Consider the following 17,220-nt stretch of genomic DNA (forward strand, 5'->3'; position numbering starts at 1 on the left):
CAGGTCGTGATCTCAGGGTCCTGGGATCGAGCACTGCCTTGGGCTCTCTAGATAGCAGGGAGTCTGCTTGTCCCCAGCCCTCTTCCTCTGCCCCGGCCCCCACTTCTGCAAGCTCTCTCTCTCTCTCAAATTTGGAAAAAAAAAAAAAAAAAAGACTTTACCTTTTTTTTTTTTTTTGAAGATTTTATTTATTTATTTGACAGACAGAGATCCCAAGTAGGCAGAGAGGCAGGCAGAGAGAGAGGGGGAAGCAGGCTCCCTGTGGGGCTCGATCCCAGGACCCTGAGATCATGACCTGAGCTAAAGGCAGAGACTTAACCCACTGAGCCACCCAGGTGCCCCTAAAAAAAAAAAAACTACACTTAAAATCCTTTGAGACTTGATTGTAAATATGAAATCCAAAAAAAGAAAATTCAATGAAGAAAACTTAAAAGAGTGCCCCCCCCCAAAATAACCACAACCAACCATGCATATTTTGGAAAGTAGTAAATGTAAAAGATCCAAACAGAGATCATCTGTGATGTCCCACTAGGTGGTATTAACCACTAACCATTTTCCCATGTGTATTCTTAACTACTTTTTATCTGTATAGATTTTGGTACAAACATGGGATCATGGTCCAGACTTTCATAACTTTTCCATTAATATGGAACATTTTCTTACCAGTGTTCCACAGTCTTGAAATTATGCAATATTGCATGTGGGTGTGTTGTGATTTTTTGAATCTGCTATTTTATAACTACTTTTACCATGCCATAGTAATCATCTTTACATTTTATTCTTTTAAAAAATCTTCATTTTGGGGTGCCTGGGTGGCTCAGTGGGTTAAGCCTCTGCCTTCGGCTCAGGTCATGATCCCAGGGTCCTAGGATCAAGCCTCGCATCAGGCTCTCTGCTCAGCGGGAAGCCTGCTTCCTCCTCTCTCTCTGCCTGCCTCTCTGCCTACTTGTGGTCTCTCTCTCTGTCAAATAAATAAATAAAATCTTTAAAAAAAATAAAATTAAATTAAAAATCTTCATTTTCTCTGAGAAAAGTAAAAATGCAGAGAATCCATAGAAACAAAGAAGACAAAGATCACTAATCTTATCATGCAGAAATAAACTTTCTATGTGTAACTATGTGTGTGTTTGCATGTGTATGTGTATACAATAGCCATCATATTATAAATACTGTTTTGTAACCTCCCCTTTTTTCACCTAACATCGTGAAGAGTTTTCCACGTGAAATAAAGGTTGTTGTCATTTTAGGATGTTTAGTTGTTCATTGTAAAACTGTACCATAAATAATTCAACTAACCTCCATTGTTAAGACAGTAAGGTACTTTTATTTCACTACTGTGAACAGTGTTATCAGTGTTATAGCACTGTTTATTATAAGTATGGTGAGGTTTTGTTCTTAGTATATACCATACTTTATTTTTCAACAGGTGTTTGCATATGATCACTGTTTCTGGTCTATGGATGAATCAGTCAGAGAAAAATATGCAGGTAAGTACAGCATCCTATTAACTACTATAGAAAAGGTGTTTTGATTTTTTTCCCCACAAAGTATTACAGCATTATTTTGTGTAACGATAAGACCTGTATTGAGAATTTCCTCCTGCCTCTGCTGTTTTTACATTGTTGGGGAAATTGGAGATTGACTGTGTGCTGTTCTTGTTATAAGACAGTAAAGGTAAATTAATAGGGTACACAGGTTATTGAACACATTCCCAGACCTTACATGGGACATGGAGCACACACTAGCCACTTTGACTCCCTTAGATGTCTGTGATGTGGTCTACAGAGGCAGCTTGGTATAGGAAAGTTGAGCAAGGGGAAAAGGAAACCTACAGTTTAGTCTAGGCTCTGCTCCTGCCTGCTTGGAATTCTGTTATTCTCTTACCCTCCTCAGCAACACTGTCTCAAGCTTCTTTACACCACAAATTTAGGACTACAGGGACAGCCTTTTAATTGGCTTTATTCCTAACTGCGTGTGACACCTGTTTCTAAGCAATACCTTTTAAATATTGAGGGTCATATTGTATTGGCTTTTGTCATGAGACAGAGTAGTACTGCAGCTGGTTCAGAAAGTTAAGGTTAATTTACTCTAGCTGGCCCGATGGATTGCTTACGGATTCCTTCTGTATTGGAAGTAAGATGATGATATACTCATCTGGGAAATTAACTAGGAAGTGGGGCATAATGGAATGTTATTTATAGCATTCAAAGTATAACAAACATAACAACATCCAGTTCTTGCGTGTTTTATTCAAGACTCAAAGAGAGGTTGAATGACTTCTGTTATTAACATATTTAATTCAGCCTGTGGAGGAGAATTTCAACCTATTATTTTTGCTCATGATTGAAAGCCAGAAGACATTTTCGAGGTATTCTTCCCTCCTCTGGCTGGTGTGTACTGTAGGCTCTATAATTAAAAATTACCATTGAGGAAAAGGAGAGCAAATTGATATGTATGGTTGTTTTGAATTCTAGTACCCACTGAATAAAACATTAGCTGGTGGTATATAGTTGAATTCAGGTGCATGGAGGTCCCTAGTATAAATTTTGGGTATTTATAGTCATTGTTTATAAAATTAGCAGTTCATTAGCTTTTTGCTTTGCAGAGAGTTTTTGTCCAGTATTTATTAATTCAAGTTCATATTATCAGGAACTTTTTACTCATTTCCTATCATGTGCTAACTAGAAATACTTGAAAGCCATAAGCTTTTGCAAGTATTCATCGAGTCTAAAAATCTTGTTTGGAGATAGTTTGAAAAAGTGCATCTTTAATTGTTTTTAGTTTTCCAAAAAATTTTACATATGTAGTTTTGGCTTAAAATACCCTTTCTTTCTTTATTAATTAATTAAATAAATAAATTTGTATTCATTTATTTATTTAATTTATTTTAAAATTTTATTTTTTTTTTATTATGTTCCATTAGCCAGCATATAGTACATCATTATTTTTTGATGTAGCGTTAAATGATTCATTAGCTGCATGTAACACCTAGTGCTCATCACCACAAGTGCCCTCCTTAATACACATCAGAAAAATACCCTTTCTCATTCTTTTTCTCTCTGTCCCTTTTAGGTCAAGATGATGTTTTCAAGTGCCTTGGGGAGAATATCCTTCAGAATGCTTTTGATGGTTACAATGCATGTATCTTTGCCTATGGACAGACTGGTAATGTTAAATAATAATATATTTTTTATTAAATATATATAATATTAAATATAAATATTTAAGCTTTAAAGATTATAACAGAGAAAGTAACAAAGGGAATACATATTGTTAGCATCTTATCAGATACAGTTGATAAGGAGCATTTGACTTTTCTACCTCTGCCGTTCTCAGGGAAGAAAATCTATTTAAAGTGAAGGAGTCACTTTTATAAGGGTATATACCTATAGCTTCGCCAATTGAAAACTATTGTATAGCTTCTCCAGTTGAAAACTATTCTTTATGGAAGAATGCTTCTGATACTTTTTAAGAGGCAGTATGTGATGTGGTTAAAAGCGCATGGATTCTGAGCCAGGGTAGGCCATCTCCAGCCCAGCTCCTGTGAAACTTACATGTCAGTTTCCTTACCTATAAAACGCTGGTGAATATAGGCCTTCCCTATAGGGTTGTCACAATGAGTTAACATCAAAAACTCATAGAAAAGGCCTAGTCCTTGAGAAGTGGTGTTTTGGTTTTAGTTATTAGGCATTGATAAAGCGTCAAGTGATAAAAGCAGCAATTTGTATGATTAAAAATATCTTTATAAAAGCATTGCTGCTAAAGAAGGAAAAAGAGTTCTTAAGTTGGAGTATCATGATTTAATGTTTTCCTTTCTATTTTCCTGTGTGTTCTGACTTTTCTTTAATGAATACATATTGTTGGTACAACGAGAAAATAATTTTATAGTAGAAAAAGAAGATTACTCTTTGGTTTCTACCCCGTAGCCAGAGGGTAGTAAGTGACTTTGCTCTGGGGCCTATAGGGATACTGTGTATTTTTTGTGCTATGATTAGTGGTTGGGAACAGTCACAATAGTATTCATCATATGGATCTTCCCAGTTAATTTTAGAAAGCTGCTCAGACCTCACTGTTTTTTTGGTTGTTTTAGGTACTTTTTTTTTTTTTTTAAAGTGTGAAATGGGTTTAAGAATGTTTTTATTCCCTTCCTAAAAGATGTTTACTTTAGATTTTACATGTGTAATAGGAAAGCTTCTGTATTTAGTAGTCTCATCATTTTATTTGGGTATTTTTTTTATTTTCTTTTGGGCATTTTGCTAAGTGCTTATGAGCAATGGAAAGAGGGTTATGTATTTAAACTTCTCAGACACAGTAATAACTATGATTTCCACTTTTTAGGATCTGGAAAATCTTATACCATGATGGGCACAGCTGACCAACCTGGATTAATTCCAAGACTTTGTAGTGGACTCTTTGAACGAACTCAGAAAGAGGAAAATGAAGAGCAGAGTTTTAAAGTAGAAGTGTCCTATATGGAAATTTATAATGAAAAAGTTAGAGACCTTCTTGATCCCAAAGGGTAAAGGACTTTGGAAACTCTAATGTTACAGCATTGTGGACCAATACATTTAGAAATTGACTCAAGTGAAATTTTTTATATTGAACTCTGATAGAGAGCTATTTATCTAGTGATTGTCTTTGTGCTTTTATCTGTTTATCTAGTTATTGTCCTTGTGACTTTGTTTTTAGTCACATTGAGCGGCTTCCTGAAGCCAGTTCTGGCTTTTGCATTTAAGGCTGACTTGGGGCAGGGAAGCATTGTCCAATGCACCTATATCTGGCTCATACTGCCTTTTTAAGATATATCCAAAACCACAAACAAAAAATATGCAAAGAAAATCAAGTTACTTAATATCAGACTGGTATCCTTAATCAAGTAGGGTTTTTTTTTTTTTCTTTCTTTTTTAAAAACAAGACCAAGAAATTTCAGGCAGAATTTAACTGTTTTTTCTTTGTAGGCTATGAAGTTAGGGAGAAGCATAATCAGAGATTTAAAACCTGAACTTTAGGATAGTTAATTTTAAAAATTCCCGGAGAAAAAGAGTGTCCCCTTTGATGGCATAGACTTTGAAAGCGAAGTGGTTCAGAAGTATTAGAAAGCCTAAGAAAATGCTGTTCTCACTCTTCCGTCGTAACTGAACCTAATAAGGAAGGACATAGCTGAGGAAATCTGTCCATTGCACAGAGTTTCTGAGTCAGATTTTAAGGAAGTACAACCATAATGAGAAAGAAACCCATAATAACCACAGCCTGTGGCTTAATAGATGTAAGAATAGTGTCTGTAAGGTCAGAGGTCAAGTGAGCTGAGGTTGTTACAGAGAATGTGGAGTTACCAGGGGACATTTAGTTATGTTTGGATGAAGAAGTTGATCAAAGAAAGGTGCTCTTAGAAGCAGTGCATTATAGTAATGCTCAGTCAAGGAAACATGTCAGCCTCTCACTGGCATTTGTTTTCTTTGACAAAGATGATGATCTTTGGGCCTTTCCCAGTGACAATCAATTGGCACTTAGTGTTTCCCTGTAAAACTTAACATTTGTTGAGTGATCATTATTACATGCAGAGCACTATGCAAGTTGGAAAGGAAGATCTCCCAGTGTGGACCGAATGAGAGTTTTAGAAACAAATAATTGTAATACAATACAATAATGTTTTTAAATTGTACAAGGGGCTTACACAAAATAGTAAGCGAAGGGAATGTGGATAAGAGTCCACAGAAGGTGCTTGATGATTTTTGTTCTAAGTAGGAGTTTGTCCACTGAGAAGTTTGGTGAGAACCATTCAGGCATAGAGGACAGCCTGTGCTAGAGCACAGAGGTATAAGAAATTACTTGCTTGGAGAGTGACCCCGCTGTCCAGTGTGGCCGGAGGGCACCAAGCATGAAAGTCAAAGCAGGAAACAAAAGGAGGCCAGAGGTAGGACGGTTATAGCCTAGATACCCACATCTTGCTGAATATTGTGTCTTTGTATTTTTCCCAACTCTGCCCTGCATTCTCGCCCTTGCACCTTCCTCTCTGTGAGGAGCATCACTTTCCTTGAGATCCCCGCTAGAAATGCTTAGCAGACTTCATCCCCCTGTTTTGTATTCCACGGTGCTTGTGTGGAATCACTTGAACTTTATCTACAATGTGGTTGGAGTCTTCAGTAACTTCATGTTTGTCTTGTGTATTGTTAGTAATTAACAGCATGAGCTTGGGCTTCATGTAGCTCTTCATCCAGGACCTCTAATTGGTACCTGTTGAGCAAGTTTCTTATGTTTTCTAGGCCTCATTTGTACTGAGGGGATAATACCGTTACATAATATCACAAAGGGCTGCTGTGAAGATTGGCTGGGATATGCCTGAGGTCTTAGAACATTTACTTAGTAAGTGCACCATGGGGGCTAGCTGCTACTGCTGCCTCCACCATGCAAGTTTGTTGAGGACTTTTGCATTGTTTCCGAAGAGTTGAAGTGAATGGATTAAAAGCTCTAAGGGCAATCCCTTCTTAGGGAGACTATCTGAGAAAACTTAGTTTTTTGGGTTTTTTTTTTAAGACTTATTTATTAATTTATTTAATAAATTGTAGCCCCAACGTGGGGCTCAATCTCACAACCTTGAGATCATGACCTGAGCCGAAATCAGGAGTTGGATGCTTAATCGACTGAGCCACCCAGGTGCCCCAAGAGAACTTAGTTTTTTATATCAAGTACTGATTTTATGAATTCAGTATCTTTTTAAGAGAATAGGAAAAATGAAAGGAAAAGGCTATGGTATAGTATGTCCTGAAATCGGACTTATGTCAAAATTTGTTCTATATTTATTTCATGTACAGTTTTATAGTAATAGGTGAAGTTTTTGGTAGCTGATCCTAGGGTCGTAGAGGATTTCAAATCATTAGAAAATAAGTTCATAAATAAGAATCACTTGCAATCTCACTGTCAACAAATATTCTTTTTTTATTGTAATTTTTATATTTTTTATAGAGCTTTTTTGAGATAGAATTCATTTACCATATAATCAACAAGGAATATTCTTAATGTTTTTTGGTTGATACAATTAAGTATGCTGTAATGCCTTAGGTTTTTGGCAGGTGCCCCTCACTGAGTTTATTAGTTCCTTCTTTGTAAGTGGTATCTATTTGTTTTTTAATCATGAGTAAGTAAATTTGTTGAATCCTTTTCACTGCACTTATTGAAATGACAATGTGTGTTTTTTTTTTTTTTTACCCCATCTACTTAATCTATTATTCTAGTGTGGTAAATAAATCTTTATCCCATATTTAAACAACCCAGTAGCCCTGGGATCAGCCTAATGTTATATTTTTAAGTCATTATTAAATTCAGTCTGTTTTTCGTCTTTATTCATGATTCAGATTGGTCTTGAGTTTTCTTTCTTGCACAGTTAACATTTATTGAGTTTCTGTTCTTTGTACCACATTCTGTGAAATGACAAGTAGATGTTTGTGTTTAGAGTCCGCATTCTTTGTGGTAGTAAATAGACATCCCACAGTGTACCCTTTTGAGTGATGTGATATTTTACCACATTATGAAGTTTTTCTTACCAGTCAAGATTTTAAATTTTGGTTTATATTCTTCTTAGATCAAGTAAGTTGGTTCTCTTTACCTGGAATCTTTGTTGAATTCAGTGTATATTTTTATGGAGCACAATTGAATCATTTTAAAAGCAGGTTATTATTTTAAAATTCTTTCTTTCTTTTTTAATGGCAGAAGTCGTCAAACATTAAAAGTCAGAGAGCACAATGTTTTGGGACCCTATGTCGATGGACTTTCCAAACTGGCTGTCACAAGCTACAAGGTAATGACCTCCTTTCTATACACTGCTGAAATTCACTGTAGCAGATTATTTCTTGTTTAATTTGTGATGATTATTTTTCTTGAAATAAAAAAAGTTAACAGTAGCATTACTTATTAAGCTACTTTTTGCAAAGATCTTTCTTAAAAAGCCATATATGGCTATTAGGACAGTTTAATTTTGAGAGAGAGTATACACATTTGCAAAGCATCCCTATTCATCTATTGTGAAATACACTTTTACTTTCTTATTTTATGAGCTCTAAAATTGTGATAATCCTTAAAATTTCATCTTAAAATAATATACAGCAGCATTTTTCTTCCCTAGTAGTGCATAAGATAATGAAGTTGCCTATGATTTCATTAAATAAAACATGAATTGGGTATTTGGAATTCAAAGTCTGTTTCTAATTTGAGAGGATCACTCATTGGCCTTTTATTCTCTTCATTTTCAAACTTAGTTCTTCTTTGTGTGGATCCGTCAGCCTTTGCGAGATAGGAAAATGGGGTGGAGTGAGATGCTGTGATGTAATGTACATTGATTTAAGAGTCAGAGAATGTTGATCTGGTGATACTTAATCCTCTTGTATGTGACTCTTGTATGACTCAGATCACCTACCTCACTAATCCTCTTTGTCCTCATTTTTAAAATGGAAATTAGTTTTATTTTCTTGACTATCTTGTGAGGTAGGTCCATTTGTTTTTTTTGTTCATTAATCTTTTCTACCATTTGGTCCACAATACTTCACTTAGTAAATTTTAGGTACTTCATTTGATAAACATGTATTGAACACTTGTCATGTGCCAGACTTTGTGCCACGTGCTGAAGATATAAAAAGTGAATGAGATGGTCCATTTCCTCAAGATGCTTATAGATGTTATTATAAAGGTGTTCTAAAACAACATGATTTTTAAGAGCAGTGAGAAATACATGATTAGGATTCATGGTAGTTTTGAGGAATGGGTGCCTAACTTAAATGGACATGTGGATGTCTGGGGAGGGTGGTGTCTAGGAAGATTTCCTGGTGGAGATCGAATGAGATAATGTGAAAAGTCTTTGAGAATGCTAGGGTTTGATATAAATATTAGTAGGTATTGTTATTTTGATAATGATCATTTGAGAACTTACATATACAACATTGGGGAGAGATCAGATGTATTTGAAGGCTCAGAGGAGATTGGAAAGTGTAAAGAGACATCCTGCTTGTTTAAAAAATTAAAAGGCTCAAAACAGCTTATGCATGAGGCAACAGATTGGGGGCCAGTAAGTAAGTGTAGGCTAAGTAAGGTGAAGCTTTTACATTAAGTCTCAGGATTGTCAGATTTAATAGATCTAAAATGAATTTGGAATGGATCTAAAATATTGTAGATTTTACTTTTTGTGTTGGTTTTTCTATTTTGGTGCCTGCTTAAACTTCTCTTCGTAGTTAATTTTTTTTTTAAAGATTTTATTTATTTATTTGACAGACAGAGATCACAAGTAGGCAGAGAGGCAGGCAGAGAGAGAAGGGGAAGCAGGCTCCCCGCTGAGCAGAGAGCCCGATGCAGGGCTCGATCCCAGGACCCTGGGATCATGACCTGAGCCGAAGGCAGAGGTTTTAACCCACTGAGCCACCCAGGTGCCCCATGTAGTTAATGTTTCTACTTTGAGGCTTTTTATTTATCATATTGAATTTTTTTCATAAACATTATTATTTTTCATTGATACAGCAAAATAGAAAATTATGATTTTCAAAGTTTTCATATATGTGTGTCAGGATTGTGTTGGCTGCAAATAACAGGAAAATATAATAGAATTTAAGTCCTTTGAATTGTCATCTGTTTTGTTCCTTATTTACTCTCAGAATTCAAAATGTACCAGTTATGTAGTAGGTGACTTTCATATATATTTAAGTGAACAAATGAGTGAATGAAAGAATGAATGGGCAGAGGGCTGATATAGTGGTTCCAAAGATGCTTTTGGAGACCTAGATTCCTTCCAGCTCTCCACATAGGGCTCTGTGGTAATGCCCTTATTCTCATAGTTCAAGATCTTAGCTCTTAGAACCAAGATGTGAGAGCATGCCTACTCCCTTTAAGGAGAATTCCCAAATGACTTTGTGTTTCATTTGCTAAAACTTAATCCTATGGCCAGACTGAGCTACAGCATCTGAAAATGTAGTCTCAGTTCCACTGCAAGGTAAGATGCTCAGCTTTGGGTTCCTTTACTAGAAAGAAAATGAGACAGGGTAAGAGGAGACAAGTAGTCAACTCTTCAATACATACCATCTTTCTTGTTCCTCATTAAAATCCTTGTAAGGTAGATTATATTATAGCTCTGTATTATTACTTATGAAACTAAAATTCAGTTTGGTTAAGTAACCATTTTTAGAACTTCCGACATTTAAAAAAATGGAGATCCCATCCCATGATCTTTTAAGTGCATCATGCTATCTCCTTTTTTTCTTTTTCTTTTTAAATTAACATATAATATATTATTTGTTTCAGGGGGACACGTCTGTGAATCATCAGTCTTACACAATTCACAGTGTTCACCATAGCACATGCCCTCCCCAGTGTCCCATCACTCAGCCACCCCATCCCTCCCCCTACTCTACTCCAGCAATCCTCAGTTTGTTTCCTGAGATTAAGAGTCTCTTATGGTTTGTTTTCCTCTCTGGTTTCTTCTTATTTCATTTTTCCCTCATTTCTCCTATGATCCTTTGTCTTGTTTCTCAAATTCCTCATATCGATGAGATCATATAATAATTGTCTTTCTCTGATTGACTTCCTTCACTTATCATAATACCCTCTAGTTCCATCCATATTATTGCAAAAGGCAAGATTTCATTTTTGATGGCTGTATAATATTCCTGTGTGTGTGTGTGTGTGTGTGTGTGTGTGTGTGTGTGTGTGTGTGTGTGTGTATTAATCACATCTTCTTTATCCATTCATCTGTTGATGGACATCTAGGTCCTTTCCATAGTTTGGCTATTGTGGACATTGCTGTATAAACACTGGGGTGCACGTGCCCCTTTGGACCACTACATTTGTATCTTTGGGGTAAATACCCAGTAGTGCAATTGGTGGGTCATTAGGTATGCTATCTCCTTTTTAGTAGAGTGGCAATGAAGTAGTAAATCTGTGCAGGAATTTAGTTCCTTGATACTCTGTTTTCAAAAACAGATCTGGTATAATACACACTAATGTGGTGACACAATGTTATGCTTACATGAAGGGGTTGCAGTTATTTTTGTTTATTGCTTATTCATATAATCTGATTTAATACTTGTCTCCTATTGCTTGTGTTATTAAAGAAACTAAATTTTTCAAAATTTCTAGATTAGATGAGGTTTGGCATGATATATTTGGCCATCTTAGGGGTCTCCACATGTGGCTTCTAAACTTTTCTGTTTATTCAGCACCTACAGAAAGTAAATGTTTTGTTTGAGTTTTCAGAGACAGTATTGGCTATTATATTCAGTGCAGCTTAATGTTCATTGAGAAATAAAGTGTAAATGTGTAAACTCCAAATGTAGTTGACTTGAGTAGTGAAACTTGTAATTCATTTCATAGGATAGCAGAGTTTTGATGTTTGTTTGACAGGTAACGAAATGTGTGTCTGTGACTTGTTTCTACTTAGGATATTGAGTCTTTGATGTCTGAGGGTAACAAATCTCGTACAGTTGCGGCTACCAACATGAATGAGGAGAGCAGTCGATCCCATGCAGTCTTCAAAATCACCCTTACACATACTTTATATGATGTGAAGTCTGGGGTAGGTATTCACACGCTTGACCATTTTTTTTTTTTTAATATTTCTAAAGTGGATCATGATTTATCCTATTCCATTCCCTTTAGGTGTTAGGTGATGTAAAGTCCTAGCCAGACATGAGTATTAGCTAGGACTCAGCAAGACACAGAAGCCACTGTAGGTAAACAGAAAGGGATTTAATGGAAGGATTGGGTGATTACAGAGTTGTTAGAACACTTGAGGAAGAGTGGATTCTACACTGAATGTCTAGGAATAACAATGTACATTTCATCCACCAAGGATGATACTGCTTCTGAGGCCACCACTAGTGCTATGAGCTCCAGGCCTGCGTGATAGCTGTGGTCTGTGACACAGGAGTTAGTGAACCTGCCTCATAGTGAGGGGAAGCTGGAGAATGTAAACTGAGACGTTTGCAGAAAACCTCCTATTTCCATGATCTTGCTTGCCAGCAGAAAAAAGCCAAAACAGGCCAGGGGGATGACCTCTACTTTGCTAATCCTTTCCAAATCTGAAGCAAGTCTATCTGCTTGGCAGAACCCAAGTCACATCCTGAACCCTGGCTGCAAGCAAGTCAGAGAAATGTAGTTTTCAGTTCCACCCTGTCCAACTAAAGGAAGGTGGGACATGCTCAACATGCCTTGTACCTCGTAGCCTCAAACCATAGCATTTTTTGAGCTTTAAACTGGATGGCTAGCTGTATAAGCTAATGTTAACTCCAGCTGATTTAGTAGATATTGTTTGGAAATGTTACCTTTTACTGAACAGCTAAGTATTAGAAGGAATAAACTATACTGGGGACTTGTATCATAAAATCAGTAGATTTGTAGAATGACTTCTGGAGTGTTTGGTTTTGAAGCTTATAAAGAGTAAACAGAGCCAGAGATGTATATGCTTCTACTGCGCTGAAAACTTCTCATCTTTCCTCTTAATTTTTATGTGAATATTTGTGTATTTTATTATGATGCCTACCCCCCAGCAAATCAGTTTCAAATACCAGAAGCTAAAATAATCATGCTGGCAAAATGCTATATTTTGGCAAGATTTTTCATTTGCTGAAAGCATATTTTTCTTTTTTACCATCACAGCAAGATTAGTGTAACAACAAGAAGTTCTTTGTTTTCTATTTCCTTTTCAGCATAAAACAAAAACATACTGAAGGCTTTTTTTTTCTAACCAAAAATACTTTTGATTTGGGAAGCTGAATATCCTTTTGTTAGCAACATGTTTATTTATGGAAGTAAATATAAATATGTATATTAAAGAAAAGTTTTAAGAAATGAACCAGCCTGTACATTTAGGCATTGCTTTCCCACATATCTTGTATTGTTGCGGAAGTATAAAATATCTGTCATGTGTGTGGTTATGTTATGGAATATTTTTGATAAAGGAAAATGTCAGCATATATATATGTGTATTTATATAATAACTAGGGAAATATGTAAATTTAATACCTGAAACTATGAAATAAAGGAGTTACTATATATAAATAATATGAAAAATGTGAGAAAGTGTTGAGTTTTTGAGAGATCCTATTATGTAAAATACTGTTTTAAGACCAGTAAGAATTGCAGAAATATTTTTCTCTCAGGGTTATTGGTAAATATTTTGATACTTTAAGCAGTTCCATATCATATTAAATTTTATATTTTATAAGTTATTTTATGTAATTCTCTATGAAAACTTTATGGAGGAGCACCTAGGTGGCTCAGTCAGTTAAGCATCTGCCTTCAGCTCAGGTCATGATCTCGGGGTCCAGGAACTGAGCCCCATGTCAGGCTCTCTGCTCAGCAGGGAGTCTTCTCTCTCTGTGTACCTCCTTTCTCTCTATCAAATAAATGAATAAAATCTTAAAAAAAGGAAAATTTTACTGGGTTCCCTTCAAAGAATACCCTTTTGGGGGGCGCTATATTCTGAGATAACTTTCACTCTTATCTAGATTAGTAGAGTTGGGTATAATTTTATATATATCTGCTACTAGACTATACAGTTTTCTTATACTATTTTTTTTTAAAAGATTTATTTATTTATTTTAGAGAGAGAGGGAGAGAGAGAGTACATGCCTGTGTGTGTGCGAGCAGTGAGAGGGCCAGTGAAGGAGAGGGAATCAAGCTGACTCCCCACCGAGTGCAAGCCAGACTTAGGGCTTGATCCCAGGACCCCCAGATCATGATCTGAGCTGAAACCAAGAGTCAGATGCCTAACCAACCGAGCCACCCAGGCGCCCTTTCTTACACTGTTGTATAGCAGCACAAGCTAATTTTGACATAATAGTAAATAGTGTTTTAATAAAGGATTTAGAGAATACACTCATTTGGTAAAGTTGCAGGACTTCCTATGTTGTTTAACTGTTTATTATTATTTGTTGATTTGTCTTCTAGACATCTGGAGAGAAAGTGGGCAAGCTGAGCTTGGTTGATTTAGCTGGCAGTGAGCGAGCAACTAAAACCGGGGCTGCAGGGGACAGGTTGAAGGAGGGGAGCAACATCAACAAGTAAGTTTTCCAGAAGCTTACTTTTGTTATTTTACTGATTTAAGAGCCAAATGGTGGAACTTCTATGGTTATTAAAAGAATAAGAAGCTGGAATGATTGAAGCTATAATGAATAAATAATGGAGAATTTTTTTTTTAATGGGCCTGAGCCTATTTTATGTTTTGTTGAGATGTGTGGTAGGGCTGAGGAGCACAGTCAAATCAGAGGTTTCTCAAGAGCAGCTGTATTGTCATCTGGGGCTGAGTTAATTCTTTGTTCCAGGGACTATTATTGTGTATTAGTAAGATGTTTAGTGGGATCCCTGCCCTTACCCTCTAGATGGATGGTGGTAGTACCTGCCACCTCTCTTCCCCCACCCCCAGTTGTGACAACCCAAACAGGTCTATGGACCTTGCCAGCATCTCCCTGTGGCGGCACAGTGGCTTTCCAACTGAGAACCACAGGTTTGACCTATAGAAGAGGACCAAGGTAATGGTCTGTCACAGCCCGGATGTTGATCTCAACCTGGGTGTCACTGTCTGAACCAACATCAAATTGTGTCCTAGCCACATTGGGCTTTCCCTTGTATGACTGCTGTCATTTACACCAAGAAGCTAGGGTTTTAGAAAATAATACATTGTATACGGACTCCTGCATATGGTTATATTTTCTACCTCAAGCTGAATTACTAGCTCCTTATGGGTGGGAATCCAGAAAGATGCATATTGAAAGTAACCAACTGGAGATCTTAGAAGATTGTCATCCAAATACTATGCTATTATTATATTATTGAATGGTGATATACAGATGTATAAATGATATTATGTATGATATGTGTGTAGATACATAATGTTATACATAGATACCTCATATACACACATACATATATGCAAAGGTTTTTGCCTTATACTAAGTTTTAATGTATTGTATTGTATTTGTGGCTTCTTTTCTTAAAGATATGTGGTGTTTGTGTCTTTATCTTAACCTAGAAGCTGACAGCTCATGTTGCTACTTACAGAAGTGAAAAAAATAATTAAGCTAAGCCATTTTATTGCTTGCAGTAGTGTTAGAAGGATATCAGCTTTTAAAATTTATGTGTTTTAAACTGAGCAGCAAAATGCTGACAACAGTACTATTCTCATACAGGTACAAGGCATCTTGATGTTCAGTTTTTGTGCTAAAATGTGACATTTGATATTCTTAGTTTTTTATGATTATTCTGGTTTGTTGTACCATGCAGGTCCCTCACAACCCTCGGTCTGGTTATCTCAGCTCTAGCAGATCAGAGTGCTGGCAAAAATAAGAATAAATTTGTTCCGTATCGTGACTCAGTTCTCACTTGGCTGCTCAAAGTAAGCTCCCCACCTTTACCCTTTCTGGCCTACTCTTGGTGCTTGGTAGAAAGGAAGAGTAGACTGTAAATCCTCCTGTTTCATTTCTTTTACCAATGTTCAAATTTAAAATCATTAGTCTCTCACAGGATAATCATAGATTTAATAGATTAAGTACCTGATTCACTAGAACCTGGAAGCAAAGGGATTTGGGGCACACTGAACAACACAGTTACCTTTGAGATTGTGGGATGTAAAAGAGGAACCTCGTGCTAATCTGATAGTGATTGAGTCATAGGAAAGGATTTCCACTGTTTTATAGACTCAGCTGGACTACTCTGTCTTTCTCACAGACTCCTTTTGTTTGACTGACATTTTGGACCTTGTTTTTCTGATTAACGTCAAGAGTACTCATGATCACTTTAATTTACTTTTAGCTTCTTCATGTTGTTTAAGGATACAGAATAGAGCACACAGTCATTCGTTTTGTTAATTGATTTAGTATGTTTGGGAGAAATGGAAGTGAGAAAGAACAAAAGCTGTAAAGTGCTATGACAAGAATGTAAAGAAATGTGGGACCCTCCTTGCCCTCTAATTGCTCAGGGTCTGGTAGGGCAGATAAGTTGTATACACAAAATGTTATAACAAGAGTCAGTGATTCCATGAGAGAGATGGTAAGGACATGTAATAGGAGTTTGGTGAAGAGAGAGGCTATTTTCAGCTCTCTTTGTCTTCAAATTTCCCTTTAGTTTATGGAAGTGGTGTGGTGAGTTGGGTATTGGACTGGGAGCTAGAGGATAGAAAATCCAGTGACAGTTTAACTCTGTATAGGGTTGCCAACCTGCAACAAAATATTTTACTTAATACTTCTTTCTCTTTCCTATTTTTTTTAAATGAAGAAATAATTTTATGAGCCCTGTGTTGTATTGTGATGAGTTATTCTCTCATCAATCAAGAATTTACTGAACACCTGTTACTGTGGTAGTGAATATACTACCACATATATATGGAATATAAAGATGAGTTAAGCACAGGTTCACTTAACAGAGGACACAGCTTTTTTTTTTGTTGGCTATTCCTAAATTTTATTTTAAATTTTTTTTTTAATTTTATTTTTTTTTCCAGTATAGTTAACATACAGTGTTACATTTAATTTCAGGTGTACAATACAGTGATTCAGCACTTCATATATCACCCAGTGCTCATCACTAGTGAACTCCTTAATCCCCATCACTTATTTCACCCATCACCCCCCCCCCCCCCCAGGAACCATCAGAGCCATCAGTGTTTGTTCTCTGTGATTAAGAGTTGGCTTCTTGATTTGTCTCCCTCTTTCCCTTTTTTTGGTCCCCTTTGCTTGTTTGTTTTGTTTCTTAAATTCCGCATATGAATGAGATCATATGGTGTTTGTCTTTCTCTGACTAATTTTGCTTAGCATTGTACTCTCTAGCTCCATCCACATCTTTGCAAATGGCAAGATTTCATTCCTTTTTATGACTGAATAATATTCCATTGTGTATATATACCGCATCTTCTTTATCCATTCATCTGTTGATGGATACTTGGACTGCTTTTGTAATTTGTCTGTTATAAATAATGCTGTTATATACATACGGGTGCATATATCCCTTTGAATTAGTGTTTTTGTATTTTGGGGTAAATACCAGGAATGGGATTTCTGGATTGTAGGGTAGTTTTTTTTTTTTTTTTTTTTTTTAAGATTTTATTTATTTATTTGACAGACAGAGATCACAAGTAGGCAGAGAGGCAGGCAGAGAGAGAGAGGAAGGGAAGCAGGCTCCCTGCTGAGCAGAGAGCCTGATGTGGGGCTTGATTCCAGGACCCTGGGATCATGACCTGAGCCAAAGGTAGAG

The 17,220-nt window shown here is 36.3% G+C and overlaps 1 protein-coding gene across 4 annotated transcripts in view; it reads left to right on the forward strand.

The window, feature by feature from the left end:
- The window catches only part of KIF13B (kinesin family member 13B), a 196,471-nt gene that overhangs the window by 70,080 nt on the left and 109,171 nt on the right, over nt 1-17,220 (forward strand). For all 4 annotated transcript variants that reach the window (XM_032332283.1, XM_032332286.1, XM_032332285.1 and 1 more), the window contains exons 4-10: nt 1,427-1,487; nt 3,073-3,165; nt 4,339-4,519; nt 7,708-7,795; nt 11,414-11,548; nt 13,924-14,036; nt 15,256-15,367. In XM_032332283.1, coding sequence (XP_032188174.1) covers nt 1,427-1,487; nt 3,073-3,165; nt 4,339-4,519; nt 7,708-7,795; nt 11,414-11,548; nt 13,924-14,036; nt 15,256-15,367 — 783 coding nt within the window. The remainder of the gene's footprint in view (nt 1-1,426; nt 1,488-3,072; nt 3,166-4,338; nt 4,520-7,707; nt 7,796-11,413; nt 11,549-13,923; nt 14,037-15,255; nt 15,368-17,220) is intronic.

Source organism: Mustela erminea, chromosome 2 (genome assembly GCF_009829155.1).
Source record: "Mustela erminea isolate mMusErm1 chromosome 2, mMusErm1.Pri, whole genome shotgun sequence".
NCBI classification, from domain to species: Eukaryota; Metazoa; Chordata; class Mammalia; order Carnivora; family Mustelidae; genus Mustela; species Mustela erminea.